Source organism: Danio rerio, chromosome 16 (assembly GCF_052040795.2).
Source record: "Danio rerio strain M-AB ecotype USA chromosome 16, GRCz13ab, whole genome shotgun sequence".
Taxonomy (NCBI): domain Eukaryota; kingdom Metazoa; phylum Chordata; class Actinopteri; order Cypriniformes; family Danionidae; genus Danio; species Danio rerio.
The window spans coordinates 52,850,001-52,869,991 of record NC_141036.1 but is presented as its reverse complement, the minus strand read 5'-3'; the positions used below and the strand labels follow the sequence as shown (position 1 = coordinate 52,869,991).

At 33.5% G+C, this 19,991-nt stretch overlaps 2 protein-coding genes across 21 annotated transcripts in view; one reads left to right on the top strand and one right to left on the bottom strand.

Moving 5' to 3' along the window:
* The window catches only part of LOC147840426 (uncharacterized), a 362,844-nt gene that overhangs the window by 178,582 nt on the left and 164,271 nt on the right, over window positions 1-19,991 (top strand). The window lies entirely within an intron of this gene.
* The window catches only part of thsd7ab (thrombospondin, type I, domain containing 7Ab), a 279,181-nt gene that overhangs the window by 133,688 nt on the left and 125,502 nt on the right, over window positions 1-19,991 (bottom strand). For 12 of the 19 annotated variants that reach the window (XR_015510188.1, XR_015510184.1, XR_015510185.1 and 9 more), the window contains 3 exon segments: window positions 17,987-18,168; window positions 9,497-9,565; window positions 3,066-3,221 (listed from right to left, as the gene is read on the bottom strand). Coding sequence is in view for 5 of the 19 variants with exons in the window: in XM_087284994.1 (XP_087141120.1) it covers window positions 3,066-3,221; window positions 9,497-9,565; window positions 17,987-18,168 (407 nt within the window). In the remaining 14 variants the exon portion in view is untranslated. 19 annotated transcript variants of the gene reach the window in all.

Genomic DNA, 19,991 nt, shown 5'->3' with positions numbered 1-19,991 from the left:
TGTGAATTTCTTTATTTTTGTTTATTATTAGTATTTGAGTTGCTAGTTTTGTTTATATATTAATTAAATTATTTTAAGTGTATTATTTGACTATGTTTGGTGGTTGTTTTGTATTAGTTTGTGATGTTTAGTTTCCTTTCCGTAATGGACTACTCACGGTCTTTTGTGTTAGAAGAGGAGTCTGTTTTTCTTTGTCCCTTTGTTTGTTTGTTTGTTTGTTTGTTTGATTTGGTTACCGACCGCCATAAAACAAGAAGAAGAAGAACAACAACAAGTGATGGAAGAAACCAAGCTGCTGGTAAATAAATGAATGTACAGTTGAAGTCAGAATTATTTACCCCACTTTGAATTTTTTTTTTTTTTTCAAATATTTTCCAAATTATGTTTAACAAGGCAAGGACATTTTCACAGTATGTCAGATAATATTTTTTCTTCTGGAGAAAGTCTTACTTGTTTTATTTCAGCTAGAATAAAAGCAGTTTTTAATTTTTTAAACACCATTTTAAGCACAAAATAATCATTATACAATATCTTGCCTGATTACCCTAACCTGCCTAGTTAACCTTATTAACCTAGTTAAGCTTTTAAGCTGAATAGAAGTGTTTTGAAAAATATCTAGTAAAATATTATATAGTCATCACGGCAAAGATGAAATAAATCAGTTATTAGAGATGAGTTATTAAAACTTTTATGTTTAGAAATGTGTTTTACAGCAGATATTTACAGCAGATATTTTTACTCAGCATGCACTATAGTTTGGGTAAGTAATGGCACTGTAACCACCACTGTTGATTTTAAACAAACCAGATCTAGTAGGTACTACATTTGAATTTGAATTTAATACACGATTGTTAGAAAAGTACATTTTATATAGTATGTATTACGTTCCACGTATGTTTTGTGGTGTTTTGTGTTTGTTTTATGTTTCACTTTTTCTTCCTTTTCCCTGCTTTGTTTCCTGTCCTGCCCCAGGCGTGCAATCATTGGACGAGAAGATCGTCACTCATCATTATGACGCCACTCTGCACACCACTCGACGCAACACTCGGGAGTTGGCCAGCAGTGCTCAAAAGCATTAAGTAGGCAGATTAGCCGAGCCCAGGTGGGGGCGGTGTTGAAAACGAAGCCGTCAAGCAAGACACTTCTAGGGGCTCAAAGTTGCGACTGTCATGGCCGATCACATGGCGTGATCCCTTATTTATTTTTTTTTTTTTATTGCAATAACAACAAAAGGTTTAAAGTACAAATGAAACAGAATACATTCTCTACAAACTATAGTTCATTTAAAACAATACAAGAATTATAAATTACAAAGCCAACAAATCTTACTCAGCTACACCAAATCTGTCAGGAGAAATGGGCCAAAATTACTTCAAACTATCGTGAGAAGCTTGTGGGAGGATACCCAAAACATTTTACCAAAGTTATACAGTTTAAAAGCAAAGCTAAAGAAATACCAAGGGAATGTAAAGGTTTGACTGGCTAGAAATAATAAAAAATTCTCAAAAAAAAAAAAATTCTTAATGTTCTGGCATTTAGCAAATGTAAATCATTTAGGTAATCCTAACAGACCTAAAATAGTAAATGTTCAGTATGATTTACCATCAGACATTTAAAAAAAAAGTTATGTTCCTTATTTAGAGTTTATGTAAACTTCTGGTTTCAACTGTATATTTATTATTTAATATCATAGTTTAATAAATTGTTAGTTTTGTTTCACATAGATGTATCAGTTGTGATTTCTCTTATTTCTCCCAGCACCAGTAGAAACTCACCTAATCTTACATCTCATCCAATATAACAACACAAACACATAACAGTATGAATGTGAGTAGCATGAATGGAACTCGGATGTACTACATCCGCCATTAGTCATTATCACGTAACCTACCTACCTGAAGCGTCAGTTGCGTAGCTTCACTCCCATTCATGAATTCATTTGCTGTGAATTATGGGATAGTTTAGCGTTCATTGAATGCACATTTTAGAATCTCGCCGGAAGTAGTAGGTCATTCGAATTCTTCTAGCACAGGGTTTTTCAAAGTCTAAGACAGTGGGCCTCCCTTTTGACACAACTTATCTATTGGCGCCCCCCTCCTCCCAAACACGCACGCACGCACGCACGCACGCATGCACGCACGCAGGCACGCACGCACACATATATATATATATATATATATATAAAGACACAGACAGATGTCAGACTGTTAACTCACTTTTATCATCATTTGCATGAAAGTGCAATTATTTACAGAGTAATAACAAGTATTTTAATATAACGTTTTTAAAACTAGGATGATGGTTCAATATGAATGGAACAAATCCAAGAACTGTCCATCCCAGTCAAAACAGTCGAAGTTTAGCGGGTCTCATGCTGTCTTTAGCCAAAATATCTTGACAAACCACACATAAAGGTCGTGGTTCCTCAGCTGGTCCAGTCCACGTAAATCCTAAACTCAAATACTGATCATCATATCGTCGTCTTTTGGGTTTAAGCACTGAACTTGAAGGCTTTGAATCGGGGGGTCTCAGAAACCGACCCATTGTATTAGCAGGCATATACCTGTATTGGCGGGCTTGCCAAACAGAAACGAATTCACAGCTATGACCTTCTGGGTAAAAAAGGTTTTCTTATTTTTGACAAATAATTTTTTTTAGCTTTGTTTAATTAAGACGTTTAAATATAATAAAAAATTCATATAATAATTAAACTTAATAATTATATTGGGGGAGGCACGCCTCACACTTTGAAAAGCCCTATTCTAGCATACTGATTTTCCAATACTATGAATTCGGACATACTACTCGGCTCGCATACTGTATTTAACGTACTATATATTATGGAAGTATGCCATTTCTGATTCCGTAGGCAAGTTTATAATAGCATGACAGGAAGCATCTTAGCTGGCTTATTAAAAATTAAAAGTCCCTGTGCATTACACTCTCATGGAATAGACAAAAAAAAAGCTAAATCTGGCCCCATAAATGAAAAAAATCCCATCGTTCTATGCTCATATTTACCAAGGGAGCCAGTATTAGCAGAGGGCACTGTATAAAGTGTTCACCTTTTTTGACGCTGCGTTCGTCACAGTTCTCGAAGGTGCAGGGCCCCCAGGCGCCCCATGGGGACAGCTGACACTCCACAGGGCACTGAATGTGGCACAGTTGTGTGGCGCTCGGAGTCGCACCTTTACACAGGCGAACATCCACCGGTGGAGATGCTGCAAATGGAAACACACACATTAAAACACTGCAGCGAGACGCCCACGTGGGGACGACACATGGACCACAATTAGGTTTATGTAACTGCAGGAAACAACAAATGGCAACATTAAACACGCTCTGAAGAGTCACGAGTGCCTGCTGCAGCACAGCAAAGAGAAAGTAACAGGAGAAATACTGAAAGGGATAAAGACTTCAGGAGGGTTTGAAGGCCAAATCTAATATGTTGATTTATTATTTTGAGTAATTTGATAATGTTTCAGCTTATTGGAAATTATTACATTTAATTATTAAAGGGCGCCTAGGTTACCCCTTTTTTCAGATTTAATACAAGTCTTTTGCGTCTCTAGAATGTTTATATAAAGTTTCAGATCAAAATACCCATCAGATTTTTCATTATACCTTTTACAAGATGCTGTTTTATACTGATTTTCAGCTGGGGGTGGTTTTGTCGTACTGTGCCTTTAAGACGAGTCTTTCCTGCCCACTATTTCTACATGCCTCCTCCCTCAGCTGCGTCAGACAACAGACAGACTTAAAGGAAGAAGGTCTCACGTAGCGTTTGTGAGATACTACAGTAAGAACTAAACTTTACTAATCAGTATTGTGAAGTTGCATTGATGAGTCAAACACAATATCGTTACAAAGTTAACGCGCGCACACACACACGCACGCACACACACACACACACAGATACACACGCAGGCAGGCAGGCAGACAGACAGAGCGCGCTTAGCTTAGTTAAGGCTAACCTCAAGTACTTTGTGGATATCTGTTATGCTAATGTACAAAATAAACCCAATTTAACTTCCACAAACCGGGATTGAAGCGTCTTCTTTTATAATTGTTCTGACACGCGGCTGTGCTGATGAAGTAAAGCTGAAGTAAAACGCTGTAATTAATTACACACATACTCTGTTTTAAAACACTTTAAACATGTGAAACTCACTCTTAATCACTTTTGATGATGATTGCTGATCCTAGCGAACAGAACAGAGCTTTTATTCCCGGTTGCTTTGCATGTCTGTCTGGTCTTGTTGACATATACACGTGACTACCGGAACATGTTAATGCGCGCAGCTGTCAATCAATTCGGTGGGCGGGGGGAATCGCACACCTACGTAATGGTGCGATCGATTTGAAAACAGCTCCAATTGGCCGACCCTTTTTTTGTAGTTAAATTGAAAAAAAAAAGGACTGGGTGTGTTCATATCACCCCAGTATGACGGTCTATACACTATACCAACACACAGATCTGTCCAAACAGCTTGAAAAGTAGATTTTTTTACCATATGTGCCCTTTAAAAGAAAAAATTATACAGTTGAAGTCAGAATTATTAGCCCCCCTGAATTATTTGCCCCCGTTTATTTTTTTCCCCAATTTCTGTTTAACGGAGAGAGGATATTTTCAACACATACCTAAACATGATAGTTTTAATAACTCATTTCTAATAACTCAGTGGTTCTCCACCTTTTTTATCAAGTACCACCTCAGAAAAAACTGTCTCTCCAAGTACCACCATAATGACGAGGCAGATTAATTATTGGAGGTTGTGTTAACCGCACACAGAGACTAAATTGAACTATTCTATAGCTCCAATGCATGGCAAAGTTGCTTGAGTCTATTTGTGTCCTGCGAAATTTGAATCACATCCAAATTAATTAGCCTAAATCTGAGGTAACAATTGAACCGAAAGCCACTTTTAGTTAACAAAACAAACTTTACAAAACAGATAACATATCGAAAACATGCATTTTTTTACACAACTACGAACACATTTTTTTTTAACACATTTGTGATAGCTATTATACCAATGATGCAGCATGGGGAGATTCCTGAGTTTGTAAGAACCGAAATGCCAACACAACAGTACTGGTCTGCAAAAGCACTTCTCTACCACGTATCTGCTCCAATAGTATCTGGATGCAGCCTTTATGATGCAAGTTGAATTTGCATCACTTAGCGATGAAATCTAAGACACAATGCACTAAATGGAGCGAGTGACATCACTGTGATGGGTAGGGTTAGGGGTGGGGTTAGGTGAGCCTATTAAAAAGCATTGGATGCAGCTCAGATTGCACTGCACCAGGTCTGCATCCAGACCCCTCTCATCAGCTCTGCAATCGCCGCTGCCGCACACCTTATTTTTAGCATCTGACAATGCACTAAAGTAAACATTCTAAGCACTGCACCGATGTGATCATATACGCTACAGGGAACAGCCGGTGCTAATCACTTAATTGTCAAAAGGTAAAAGTGTATTTTTTTGGAGTACCACTAGAAGAAAGCCTGTGTACCACTAGTGGTACACATACCACGGTTTGAGAACCAATGCAATAACTGATTTATTTTATCTTTGCCATCATGACAGCACATGATAACTAAATATTTTTGACTAAATATTTTTCTAGACACTTCCATACAGCTTAAAGTGACATTTAAAGGCTTAACTAGGGTAATTAGGCAAGTTATTGTATAACAATGGTTTGTTCTGTAGACTACTGAAAAAAATATAGCTTAAAGGAGCTAATAATTAACCTTAAAATAGTGTTTGAAAAATTAAAAACGGCTTTTATTCTAGCCAAAATAAGACAAATAAGACTTTCTCCAGAAGAAAAAATATTATTAGACATACTGTGAAAATTATTCAGGAAACAGCTAAGTTTAACCCTACAACAGTAAACAAATTGTAAACAAAACTGATGATTAATAATCATTAAAAAGAACAACGTATCTATGTTGTCAAATGCCAACCATGTCAAATAATCTATTATGTGTGAACCATGTTTTTTAACAAGTAACGATAAAGCCCAAACAGCAGCAGTGTGAACGTTGTAAAATTAAGCTTAGTGTTGTCTGTGGGCCTGATGGCTGACAGCAGCCATGAAGCCTGTGTTTGCATCAAAGCCACAGGTAAAGTGGATACGAGCCGCATTCAGCTCTCCAGAGACGCACAGAAACACCACAGAGCTTCAAAAACAATGAGGAGAGACAGTTCAGCTGTTCCTCACAGTAATGCAGAGACAGACTTGAACAACGCTGCACAGGTTGTCCCTGTTTATGTGGCAGATGGTCCAGACCTTCTGCGCAAAACTTTCAGTCTAATCAGAGTTTGCGGTTTGTGGTTGATCTGACAAACCCAGACGGACAGATTCAGCTTCAAGCAGGAGAATATTCTGGGACTTGCTTAAAAAAATCAAGGCGCTCCATGTATGCAAATGTTAAAGTATCAGGATAATATATGTGCAATATAATCATATTTTATTTTATAAAATTTTTAGGCAAGAAAGTTTTTTAAATGCACAAAGATTTTTTTTTGTATTTTATACTCATTTCATTTTAATTATTTTATTTAATTTGTGTTATTTTATAGTTTTGTTTAATTAATTTGTTATTCTTTTTTATTTTATCATTAAAATTATTATTATTTTTAAGTGATAATATTTTTTATTTTATTTAATATTTTCATTTTTGTTTATTATTTTATGTTATTTTTAATTTTTATTATTTTATTTCATTTTTTTTTTATTTTTGTTGTTTTATTTTATTGTACTATTTTATTTTAATATTTTATTTTATGTTATTTTACGTTAACATTCAAAATGTATTTCATTTAATTTTTTAGGCACAAAAGATTTAATGCATAAATATTTTATTTTGTTTAAATATATTGTTAATATTTATTATTATTATTATTATTATTATTGTTATTATTATTATGTTTATTATTATTATTATTATTTTACGTTATTTTAGTTTATTATTTTCTTTTTTATATATTTGTATTTTCTCTTGTATTATTTTATTTAACTTTTATTAATTTATTATTTTATTTTTATTATTTTATTACATTTTTTATATTTTTTTGTTTTATTTTATAATTTTATTTTTTATAATTTTTATTATTTTTATTTAATATTTAAAATTATTTTATTTTATTTTATTTATTTTATTTTTATTATTCTAATGTATCATTTTATTTAATTTTTAATATTTAATTTGTTATTATTTTTATTGCTTTATTTATTTTGTTTTTATTATTTTATTTTAATATGGCACTTATAGACACAAACAAAACGCTTGTTGATTTCTTTAAAGAAGAGCGTACAGTACAGACTGTCATTGTCCATCAATCTCTGTCAGTTTATGAGCCCACAGGAGGAACTTCAGAGCGTTGCATCACATGAGTGCTTGTAATGAGCTCTCTATGGACACAAACACTTACCAAAATACAGAGAGTAAACAGACAAAGCTATCGAAATATGCAAACACGCCGCAGGCAGAGAGATTTACACAAATAAAGAGCATCATGTCAGATTTAGAGAAGAGAAGAGGGAAAACTAAAAAAAAGTTACAATAAAATATGTTAATTTTGTAAATAATTATTTTCTTACTTGTGGCGTGCTTTTGAGGATAACTTACAGATACAAAATAAGAAAAAACTGTAATGTAAAAAATACTATGCAGAAGCAGGAAGGAGAAGGAAAAAAGAGGGAAATTAAATAAATGAATAAAAATAAATAAATTTTTTTATCACGTGAAAAAAAATTAATCAATTAAATAAAATAATTTATTCTAACAACAATTATCATACCACATTTAAATACAATATTAACTTTTAATACATTAAAAATAAATACATAATTTTAATACTAAAATTTAAATAATTAATTAAAAAATAAAATACTAATAAAAATGAAAATGAAAACAAATATTAAAAATTACAACATTAGGGAATTATGAATTAATATAAATAAATATAAATAATAAGAATAAAATAATAAAAAAGTATAATATAAAATTTAATTAACAAATAAATAAAATACCATTAAAATGAAAACAATGAAAACATTTATAAATAAATCAGTTGATTAATTAATAATAAACGCATAAAAATTAAATAATAAAACAAAAATAAATTAATTAATAAAATAACATTAAAAACGAAAATGTTAAAACAATTACATATGAATATATCAATTAATGAATAAATATAAATATAAATAATCAAAACAATAAAATAAAAACAATAAAATAAATACACATTTAAATATTAATAAACTAATTAATTAATCAAATAAAATCTAAATAATTAAATAATTAAAAAATATTAAAAACAATAAATCTATAAAATAAATAAATACAATTAAAAACATTAAAAATTAAAAACCAAAAATTTACAAATAAATAAATCAATTAATAAAAGTCAATATAAATGATAAAAACAATAAAAATTTAAAATATATTAATCTAAATAAATAAAGATATTAAACATTAATAAATTAATAATTAAAAAAAAATATAAATAATAAAAACAATAAAATTATAAAATAATAAAATAATAAAAATAAAATGAAATAAATAAATGAATTAAATAAGATTAAAAATGAATAACTTAAAACATTTACAAATAAATAAACCATTAAATAATACTAATAAATAAATAATAAAACAATAAATAATAACATAATTCAAATAATTTTTTATAAAATTAATAAAATTAATAAATAAATAAAATACAATTAAAATTAAAAACAATAAAACATTTATAAATAAATTATTTAAATAAATAAATAAAAATAAGAAAAACAATAAAATAATAAAACAATAAATCTAAATAAATGAAATAAAATAAGATTATAAATGGAAATTTTAAAACAATTACAAACAATTACATAAATTAAAATTTCATAAATATACGAAAAAATTAAATGAAATCAATAAATAAAATAACCTTAAAAATGAAAAAGTTGAAACATTTACAAATGAATAATAAAAACAAAAAACAATAAAACAATAAAATAAATAAAATAGGGTACGGTCACGGTAGCGCAGTGGGTAGCACGATCGCCTCACAGCAAGAAGGTTGCTGGTTCAAGCCCCGGCTGGATCAGTTGGCATTTCTGTGTGGAGTTTGCATGTTCTCCCCGTGTTTGCGTGGGTTTCCTCCAGGTGGTTCCGTTTCCCCCACAGTCCAAACACATGCACTGTAAGTGAATTAAATAAGCTAAAATGTCCGTAGTGTACGAGTGTGAATGCAAAAGTGTTTGGATGTTTCCCAGTAATGGGTTGCGGCTGGAAGAGCATCCGCTGCGTAAAACATATGCTGGATAAGTTGGCAGTTCATTCCGCTATGGCGACACCAGATTAATAAAGGGACTAAACCGAAACGAAAATGAATGAATGAATGAACGAATGGATAAAATAAAATAAAATAAAATAAACATGGGTTACCATTTCAAAACCAAACTTTAAAGTTGTTAACCATCTTACCTGAGATCTCATAGGTGATGGACAGGAGAGGAGGGACACTAGGCATCTGACCATTTGAAGACTGACCTTCTACAAAACATACACAAACACCAGCTCTACAAACTACTTCAACAGACAAACACAAATGCTATCACTCTGAGCTGCATAATGAGGATATACTGAGACTATTTCCACAATATTACAGCATTAAAGGGATCATTCAAGCCAGAAGATCTTAAGCTATCAAACTATCCTGAGCTGTGATGCAGGAAACAGTGAATATGAGCACATTCCACCTTTTAAGAGCCCCCAAAATCATAAGATCTACAATAAACAGCCTCTTTTGGACGTTCATCAAAAATTCACTTTTTTTGGCAGGTTACGGAAAGGTTATATGCAAAATTTATAGCATCTTCTGCTTTCCTTGTCAGTAAAATATGAAAAATGGTCTCACACACACCACTCAGTCTGCTCACATTTTATTTTCTTGCTTTTGCTTCATGAAATGCAATAGAACAGACAACTTATTTTATATCTGTCAGAGCAACACAAAGCCTTTTCAATTACCTGTCAACGTTTTGGTAAGTGACTGAAAAATGTTGGGTTAAAGTGACCTCTGGTTTTGCCATTTGCCAAAAAAAGAAAACAAAAATAAAAATAAAAATAAAAAAGTGTGTGAAATGAATCAGCTAACTAATTATGTTAATATAATTTTGAAGAAAATAAAATATAAAAATAAAATATAATATTAATTATTAATACTATAAAAATAATTATATAAATACTTAAAAAACGTATAAATAAAAAATTATAAAGAAATACCATTACAAATGAGAAAATTATAAAAATGACAACATTGATAAATTATTTCATTATTAATATAAATAATAAACAATAAAATAAAAAAAAAATAAATTGAATTAATAAATAAAAAATACCATTAAAAATAAAATAAATAAATAAACAAATAAATAAATGTATAAATAAATGACTTAATAAAAAATAAAAAATTATAAAAAAATAAAACAATAAAACTTATGACATTTTATCACATTTTATTTTCTCGCTTTTCTTCCTGCAATAGATCAGACATATTTTTATTTCTGTCGGAGGAACACAAAGCTTTTCCAATTACCTGTCAGCATTTTGGTAAGTGACTAAAAAGTTGGGTTAAAGCGACCTCTATTTTTGCCATTTGCCATTATTTATTATTTATTAAATAAACAAATGAACAAATAAAAAATAAACAAACAAATACATATAATCTATTTATTAATCATATATATAAATTATTATTATTATTAATAAATAGAAATATTAAATTAAATGCAATATTAATTATTATCAAATTAAAAATAAATATATACATAGTTAAACATTAAAAATGGTTTTACATATTAATAAATAAATAAAATACCATTAAAAATGAAAAAATAATAAAAATTACAATATTAACAAATTAATTAATTAATTAAAATAAATATGAATAATAAAAACAATAAAATAATGAACAATAAAAAAATTAAATAATAAAAAACAATAAAAATATAAAACTAAATAACATAAAATTTAATTTAATTTAATAAATAAATAAAGATAAAAAAATAAAATACAATATGAATTATTATTACATTAAAATAAATATATACATAATTAAAAATAAAATAAAAATAGTTTTACATAATAATAAATAAATAAAATACCATTAAAATCGAAAATACATTAAAAATTACAACATTGACAAAAACCAGCAAAAATAATGATATATATAAAAATTACAACATTAGTAAATGATTTAATTAATTGAAATAAATAAAAATTAAAATTAAACAAAATATGAAAACAACAAAACAATTAAAATATATGACATTTTATTTTCTTGCTTTTCTTCATGAAATGCAATAGACCAGACAACTTCTTTTTATATCTGTCAGAGCAACACAAAGCATTTTCAATTACCTGTCAAAGTTTTGGTAAGTGACTGAAAAATGTTGGGTTAAAGCGACTTCTGGTTTTGCCATTTGCCAAACTATATCCAGTCCCACAAATGAATCACATTTGTGTGAGCTCCTATATAAACAGCTCCAAATATAGCTCTGCCCAATGCAATGTTATGGCAGTTTATTGTGCGTATTAAGGCATCGCCTCCATTGACAGTATTGTGATAATAATGTGGGGTATAAGCTGGTTATAGCTTTTACTTGTGCTCAGATCTCAAACAGGCAGAAGCCCCGGGATTCCTCCCACACGCTCAAAACTTAAGCTTCCTCTGTGGGTTTTGCAGCACATTTGCAATGAACTCATCAAGAACCATTTGAATTGTCAGCCTAATATTGAACTCTAGATTCTGCCCTATTGTTTTGACTTTTATTGTCTGTTGTAGGATCTTATTGATATTCAAATGATTGCCTCATTTAACAGAATGGAATTTATACAAATTCTTTTATAGCATCATATAAAGATTATTTTATGGAATCAAAGTGCATTTATGAAACATGCTTCACACATGTGAGTGGGTTTGACAAACCACACGTAGAAACCCCACATCAATTTATAAAAAAATAAATAAATAAAAATTTACTCTAGCACCTAATTGGATATATGCAGAGCTAGTGCTTCTTCCCATACACGAATAAACTTCCGTTGAACAGTTTTTCTATTTTATACGGTTCCTTTTGCAGCATCGATGTTGAAATGTAATTCCAATACAATTAGTTAAATAGACTTTGGCATTCATTTTAGTAGTTCAAGAGTAAAACAAGATGAAAATCTGCCTACTCCACGTGCCCCTCAGGATATACTGTGAATATACTGTGGTAAAATAAATGTTCATATTTTAAAGACATGGCAGGAAAAAAAAAATATTTAATGCAGTGCTTCTTGTACAATCTGAGACCCACCTTATATCAGATATCACTCAGCCAGTGATGATCGCTGATTTTTAAAGACCTTAAACGCGTCGATTTTGTAATGGCATACAGTTCACCGGAAGCCAACAACCCAGATTACTGACAAATTAAAAGTCATTCCGCATTATACCCTATTCTCTGAGCACAAACAGTTCCTTTGTATTATTAACACTTTTTGTGTGTACATTGTGCCTCCTTTTGCCAAATCGCTAAATGCCTCATTTTTGTGTAAAATAAATACATATAAATAAATATAAAATCTCAAATGTGTCTGCTAAATGACTTAATGTAAATGTAAAGTAGATCAGTTTTAGAAATCAAAGCGCTGTTCACTGATGAGTGACGCGGGAAGAACAGCCACGGATACAGTCTGTATGCGCATAATACGCGGTTATCACAGGTAATCCGTAATAGACACATTGTTGAAAACTCGCACCACAGGCACGCTCCTGTCTGGATGCACAAGTATCGATTTAACAGCCAAGAGGAGTTAAAAAGTTACCTCACAAACAAGCCAGCTGGTCAAATGTCCAAAGTGAGAGAGAGAGAGAGGTAAAGATGGAGTTTTACAGCATTTCTCCCTAGTAGTGAAATAGCGGCTCGTGTGCTGTGCAGCCTTCATTGTAGTAAGACCGTTATTTACTCGCCCTCGCCTCCTTCGCCATAGTATTGTACTGTGACATCGCGCATAGGAGATAAATGACGTCGGTATGCAATAAACGGTTATGATCTATTACAACACAATCTCATAGCAATTTGTAACTTTTTCATTTAGTGGCTAATTCGTATGAATTCGTACGATCTAATTCATAAAATTTACTACGATTTGCTCCTCCCCCCCAATGATGGTTGGGTTTAGGGGTGGGGTTAGGTGCCACGCCTCCTTTCAAAAATTTTACAATTTTGTACAACTGAACTTGTACGAATTCGTATGAATTAGCCACTAAACTGGCAAAACGTAAAATACTTACGTTTTCTTGTGAGATCAGGCTGTCTATTACTGAACCGATATCAATAATTGTGACACCCCTAATAACGAGTAACGATGGCAGCATATTAAAAAAATCTATCGAAGGTAAAAGTATTAAACTCATCGAAAGTATGTACTGAAGTAAAAGTGGAAGTAGGAGTAAAAAAACAATACTCCAGTAGAGTAGAGATACTGCCTTTTAGTACTTAAGTACAGTAGTGAAGCAGTTCTACTTCGTTACTATACATCTCTGCATAGGAGATGAAAGACGTCAGTACGTAATAACCAGTTATGATCTATTACAACACAATCTCATGGCAATTCGTAACTTATTCATTTAGTGGCTAATTCGTATGAATTTGTACGATCTAATTCGTAAAATTTACTACGATTTGCTCATCCCCCAATGACGGTTGGGGTTAGGGGTGGGGTTAGGTGCCACGCCTCCTTTCAAAAATTGTACAATTTTGTACGACTGAACTTGTATGAATTTGTACAAATTAGCCACTAAACTGGGAAAACGTAAAATACTTACGTTTTCTCGTGAGATTAGGCTGTCTGTTACTGAACCGGTATCAATAATTTTGACACCCCTAAAAACGAGTAACGATGCAGCGCATAAAAAATCTATCAAAGTTAAAAGTATTAAACTCATCGAAAGTATGTACTGAAGTGAAAGTGGAAGTAGGAGAAAAAAAACAATACTCCAGTAGAGTACAGATACTGCCTTTTAGTACTTAAGTACAGTAGTGAAGCAGTTCTACTTCGTTACAATACATCTCTGCATAGGAGATAAATGACATCAGTACGAAATAACCGGTTATGATCTATTACTACACAATCTCATGGCAATTCGTAACTTATTCACTTAGTGGCTAATTCGTATGAATTTGTATGATCTAATTCGTAAAATTTAGTACGATTTGCTCATCCCCCAATGACAGTTGGGTTTAGGGGTGGGAGTAGGTGCCACGCCTCCTTTTAAAAATCGTACAATTTTCTACGACTGAACTTGTATGAATTTGTACGAATTAGCCACTAAACTGGCAAAACGTAAAATACTTACATTTTCTCGTGAGATCAGGCTGTCTGTTACTGAACTGATATGAATAATTTTGACACCCCTAATAACGAGTAACAATGCAGCACATAAAAAATCTAAGTATTAAACTCATCGAAAATATGTACTGAAGTAAAAGTGGAAGTAGGAGTAAAAAAAAACAATACTCCAGTAGAGCACAGATACAGTCTTTTAGTACTTAAGTCCAGTAGAGAAGTAGTTCTACTTCATTACTATACATCTCTGCATATGAGATAAATGACGTCATTACATAATATGACCGAATTGTCCGCGTCTGCATTGCGGTGCACCGAAGAAACAATTAATTTTGACACCCCTACTTCTTACTTTTAGGTGACAGTGCTAACCTCTTTCACTCGTATAGCATTATATGAAACAAATTACAATAGATCACTATTTATTTACGCATAATTGAACTTTAAAAGATCACCATGTGGAATCAAATGTTAGAAAATGAAATTCAAACTTCATCCACTTTGGATTATGAAACAGTGAGGCCTGTGGGAAATAATGTTCTGTTCATGCTATACGCACAATGTTGTGTTTCTAACAAGCAAATGCAAAGAATTTGATGAAGGCTCGATCACATCAAAGATTCTGAAGCTGACAGGATCCTCCCAGAGCGAGAACATCACGACTGCAGCACATTTCCCTTTAACTTTCTGCACCGTCTGCTCTGGTGTATCTGCTGTCAGCGGCTCAGTTTACCCCCCCAGTGAAGCCAGATCTCCTGCTCCACGCTGATAAGCACACAGATTCCCCGGCATACGCAGCTCCACCAGTGGCCTGTTTTAATAGGAGCCTTTCATGCAGGCAGTGTTGGTCTGCTCTAATGTGGAAGACACGTGTGTTACCATAAATTCCAATGTGCTCAACACACAGTTCAGAGCATCAAAAGAGCAAGCAGGAGGGAAAGAGATAAAAAAAAATGTTCTTATTAAGAAGGGTGGCCCACTAATCGAGAGATAGTGTGTGGAGCATGCAAAGAAATGCTGATGCAATACATATAGTAGATTTTCAGCTTTACATGCATGCACACAAACAAACACACACACACACACACACACACACACACAAGCACACGCGCACACACGCACACACACGCGCGCACACGCACACACACGCACACACACACGCGCGCACACGCACACACACGCACACACACACACACACACACACACACACACACACACACACACACACACACACACACACACACACAGTGCATGTGAGTGGTGGAGAGAGAAAACTAGGAAAGAGGAAGGATATGAGGGATAGATCCATGTATTTTGCATATTAATTGTTTTTTTGAGAGGTACACATTTTTTGGCAAAGCGTCATAAAAAAATTCACGTTATTATAATAGATTATCTTGGTGTTTACCTATTTTTGGAGGACTTTTGGAAAACATATGATTCCATTAAAGCATTACATGAAAATTTTGAAGATACTTTTATGCAATCAAATTAATCTTAAAGATTCACTTATGGCAGGGGTGTCCAAACTTGGTCCTGGAGAGCCGGTGTCCTGCACAGTTTAGCTCCAACTTTCTTTAACACACCTGCCTGGAAGTTAGTATACCTAGAAAGAGCTTGATTAGCTTGATTAGCAGTAAGATTCTCATACTGAACTCATACTGAACTTAAAATTACTCTCTTATGAAATCAAATAGTAAACTTTTAATGATTCTCCTATAGAATCAAATGGTGCTAATAATGAACTCATAATGATTTTATTATAGAATAAAATAAAACTTATAATGAACTTACAATTATTCTCTCATTGAATCAAAAGAAACGTATAATTAAATTAGAAAGTTTATCTTATGGAATGAAATAGAGCTTATGATGAGCTTAAAATGATTCTCTCATGAAATTAAATTAGTGAACTTACAAGAATCAAAAGGAACTTATAAGGATTCTTTTAATCAATTGGAACGTATATGGATACTCTTATGGAATCAAATGAAACTCATAAGGAGCCTTAAAGAATTGTTTTTTGAAATCTAATGAAACTAAGACTCACGTACAATACAGAATCAAAAGGTAATTTATAAAGATTATTGTATGAAATCAAATGACACTTTAAAATTATAAAGATTTGTTTTTGGCATCTTATAGCCTGCCTGTTGGATATTTCACACTGGATGAAAGATCATCATCTTCAGCTGAACCTCGCAAAAACGGAAATGCTTGTAGTTTCTGCCAACTCGACTCTACACCATAACTTTTCAATCCAGATGGATGGGGCAACCATTACTGCATCCAAAATGGTGAAAAGCCTTGGAGTAACGATTGATGACCAAATAAACTTCTCTGACCACATTTCTAGAACTGCTCGATCGTGCAGATTCGCACTCTATAACATCAGAAAGATCCGACCCTATTTGAACATGCAGCTCAACTCCTTGTTCAAGCTCTTGTTCTCTCCAAACTGGATTACTGCAACTCTCTACTAGCTGGGTTTCCAGTTAACTCTATCAAGCCTCTTCAGCTGCTCCAGAATGCAGCAGCACGAGTGGTCTTCAATTAACCTAAACGAGCACATGTCACACCGCTGCTAGTCCGTTTGCACTGGCTGCCAGTTGCTGCTCGCATCAAATTCAAAGCTCTGATGTTTGCCTACAAAGTGACTTCTGGCCTTGCTCCTTCTCATCTGCTCTCACTTCTGCAGATTTATGTGCCCTCCAGAAACTTGCGTTCTGTGAATGAACGTCGCCTCGTGGTTCCATCCCAAAGAGGGAAGAAATCACTTTCGCGAACGCTCACATTCAATCTGCCCAGTTGGTGGAATGAACTCCCTACCTGCATCAGAACAGCAGAGTCACTCGCTATTTTCAAGAAACGACTAAAAACTCAACTATTTAGTCTCCACTTCACTTCCTAATCTGCAATTGCCTCTCTGGATATCACACTAACTGTACCCAAAAAAAGTAAATAAAAAAAATGTACTAATACTTTCCTTCTTAGACTTTACAGACCTGAAACTTGCCTATAGCACTTATTCATTGTTGCTCTTATAGTTGTGTAAGTTGCTTCCTTGTCCTCATTTGTAAGTCGCTTTGGATAAAAGCGTCTGCTAAATGACTAAATGTAAATGTTATAAAACAAATGAAGATTTTCTCATGAAATCAACTTTAGGAATAAATAGCCCATTATACTAAAAAATATTTACTCTTGGAATCATAAGAAACAGATTTACTCATGACAACTTGCAAAACACAATGGTTCTCTAACTGAATCATGTCATGAAGTGAAAAAGATTTTTGCCAAGCAACACCACAAAACGTTTGATCACATACAGATGTTTAGCTAACCGATCCTTAAAAGCCATAATAAATAATTTAACACGTCATCACCATTGTGCTTATATATTTTTTTGATCACAGCTCAGGATAGTCACTATAGTGAAGGATTTGGGACTGAACACATTCTTGTTGTGCTGTCGGTCAATCATCATTTGATTTGACTCAGAAACAATACATCAAGAATCCATTCCTGGTGGTAAAAATGCAGTGTATCTGTCAACCTGTCAAGGAGAGATGCCTGTACCTTGTTTGTGTTTGCTGTTATTGATGTAGTTGAGGAGTTCAGCATTGGCCTGGACACAGTAAACCTCTCTGGTCTGCACACCTCCGCCACACAGTCCAGTGTGATTGGCTCTCCGCCGGTCCTGCTGGCTGAGCAGAGCATCCACACGACACTCACTCCACTCCGTGCTCCGCCACGTGTATCTACAAACACAGGCAAGGTCAACAGAAGAACATTAGACAATATTTTTTGAGTTAGGGCTCCGCAATACATTGCAAGATGATCGCTTTTGCAATAATCGTATACGCAATACATACATAAGCTGATCATAAAATTACAATATCTTCAAAAGGTTGATTTATTTCACTAAATCCATTCAAGAATTAAAACTTGTATAACGTATACATTCATTCCATATAGACTGATATATTTCAAGTGTTTATTTTTTATTTCATTTTGATAACAACTAATGCTGAGTTCAGACTGCATGATTTTCAAAGTAGTCATGTCAGATGTTTTCACACTGCATGACTATCTGTGCTAGCGTTTGTCGCTGCTTTGTTTACACTGCAAGATGGATCGGCGACAGGGACATTCACATTGCATGACTTCACAATAGGAAGAATCGCCAACAACTTCGTCCAAACTACGTCTCACAGCCAAAAACACTTAGTATATCTTTTGTTATTAACTACATAATGAGAAAGAAGCCTTTAATAGGGTAGAACATGTACATGTTTGCTCACCTGGGTTTAAAGGGAATTAGCCATTTCTCCTCAACGTTGATAATAAACTAATTTCTTTCTGTATAAAACGTCAAACAGACACAGTTGCTCCTGAGTCCTGTCAAACCTCCACTAGTTTTTCCTCCATTTCGTGGGTCCAAATAAACCGAAAAAGAGCGCTTTTAACTTCTCCCCCAGCCTCCCGCTGGCCTGCAGCAGGTATACACACACGCACACACAAGTGAAAGCTGCTCTCTCATTGGCTGTAGGCGATGGCTGATGTTATTTTCAGTCAAAACTCATTTCACACGGCATGATTTGAATCGCCGACAGCTCCAGATATTTAGCACGCCAAATATCTCACAGGCATCGGCGACTCATCGGCGATTCTCTCAGATCGCGTCTTTGATAGTTCATACTGTGTGATTGTCACTCACGTGCACGAGCAGCGATTTGCCTGTGATTTCATGCATTTGTCAGCTATTTCTCAAAACCTGTCGGCGAGCCAAAATCGGGGCTAAAATCACGCAGTCTGAACTAGGCATAAGGAAGACCCCAAATTCAGTATCTCAGAAAATTTAATAATGTGAATAGGTTCAGTACTGAAGACACATTGGCTGCGTCCGAAAGCCCCTACTACACAGTAGGTACTGCCTTTGAATTTAAATGTTATACTGGACTGTTAGAAAAGTACATTCCATGCTGTATGAATGTCAGTAGTGTGAATGGAACTCAGACATACTACATCCACCATTTTGTCATGATCATGTGAGTTGCGTCGCTTTACTCCCATTCACAAATTCTCTTGTGGGACGGTATGAGATAGCACAGCATGCATTGGATGTGCACTTCAGAATCTCGCCAGAAGTAGTAGGTCATCTGGGTACTTCTCACTGATTTTCGAATTAGTTGAATTCGGATGTACTGCTTGGCTCGCATACTGTTTTTAGCATACTATATTGTATGGAAGACATTTTAATCATCTAATTAACTCAAAACACCTGCAAAGGCCTTTAAATGGTCTCTCAGTCTAGTTCTGTGGGCTACACAATCATGGGGAAGATGGCTGTGAACACAGTTTTGACAGTTGTTTAAAAAACAACCATTGACACCTTGCACAAGGAAGGCAAGACACAAAAGGTCATTACAAACGAGGCTGACTGTTCAAAGAGCTCAGTCCAAGCACATTACACACCCTTTAGAGAATTGTGAAACAAAACCCATTCAAAAATAGGAAATATGTGGGAGGTTCACAAAGAGTGGACTGCAGCTGGAGTCAGTGCTTCAAGAACCACTGCGCA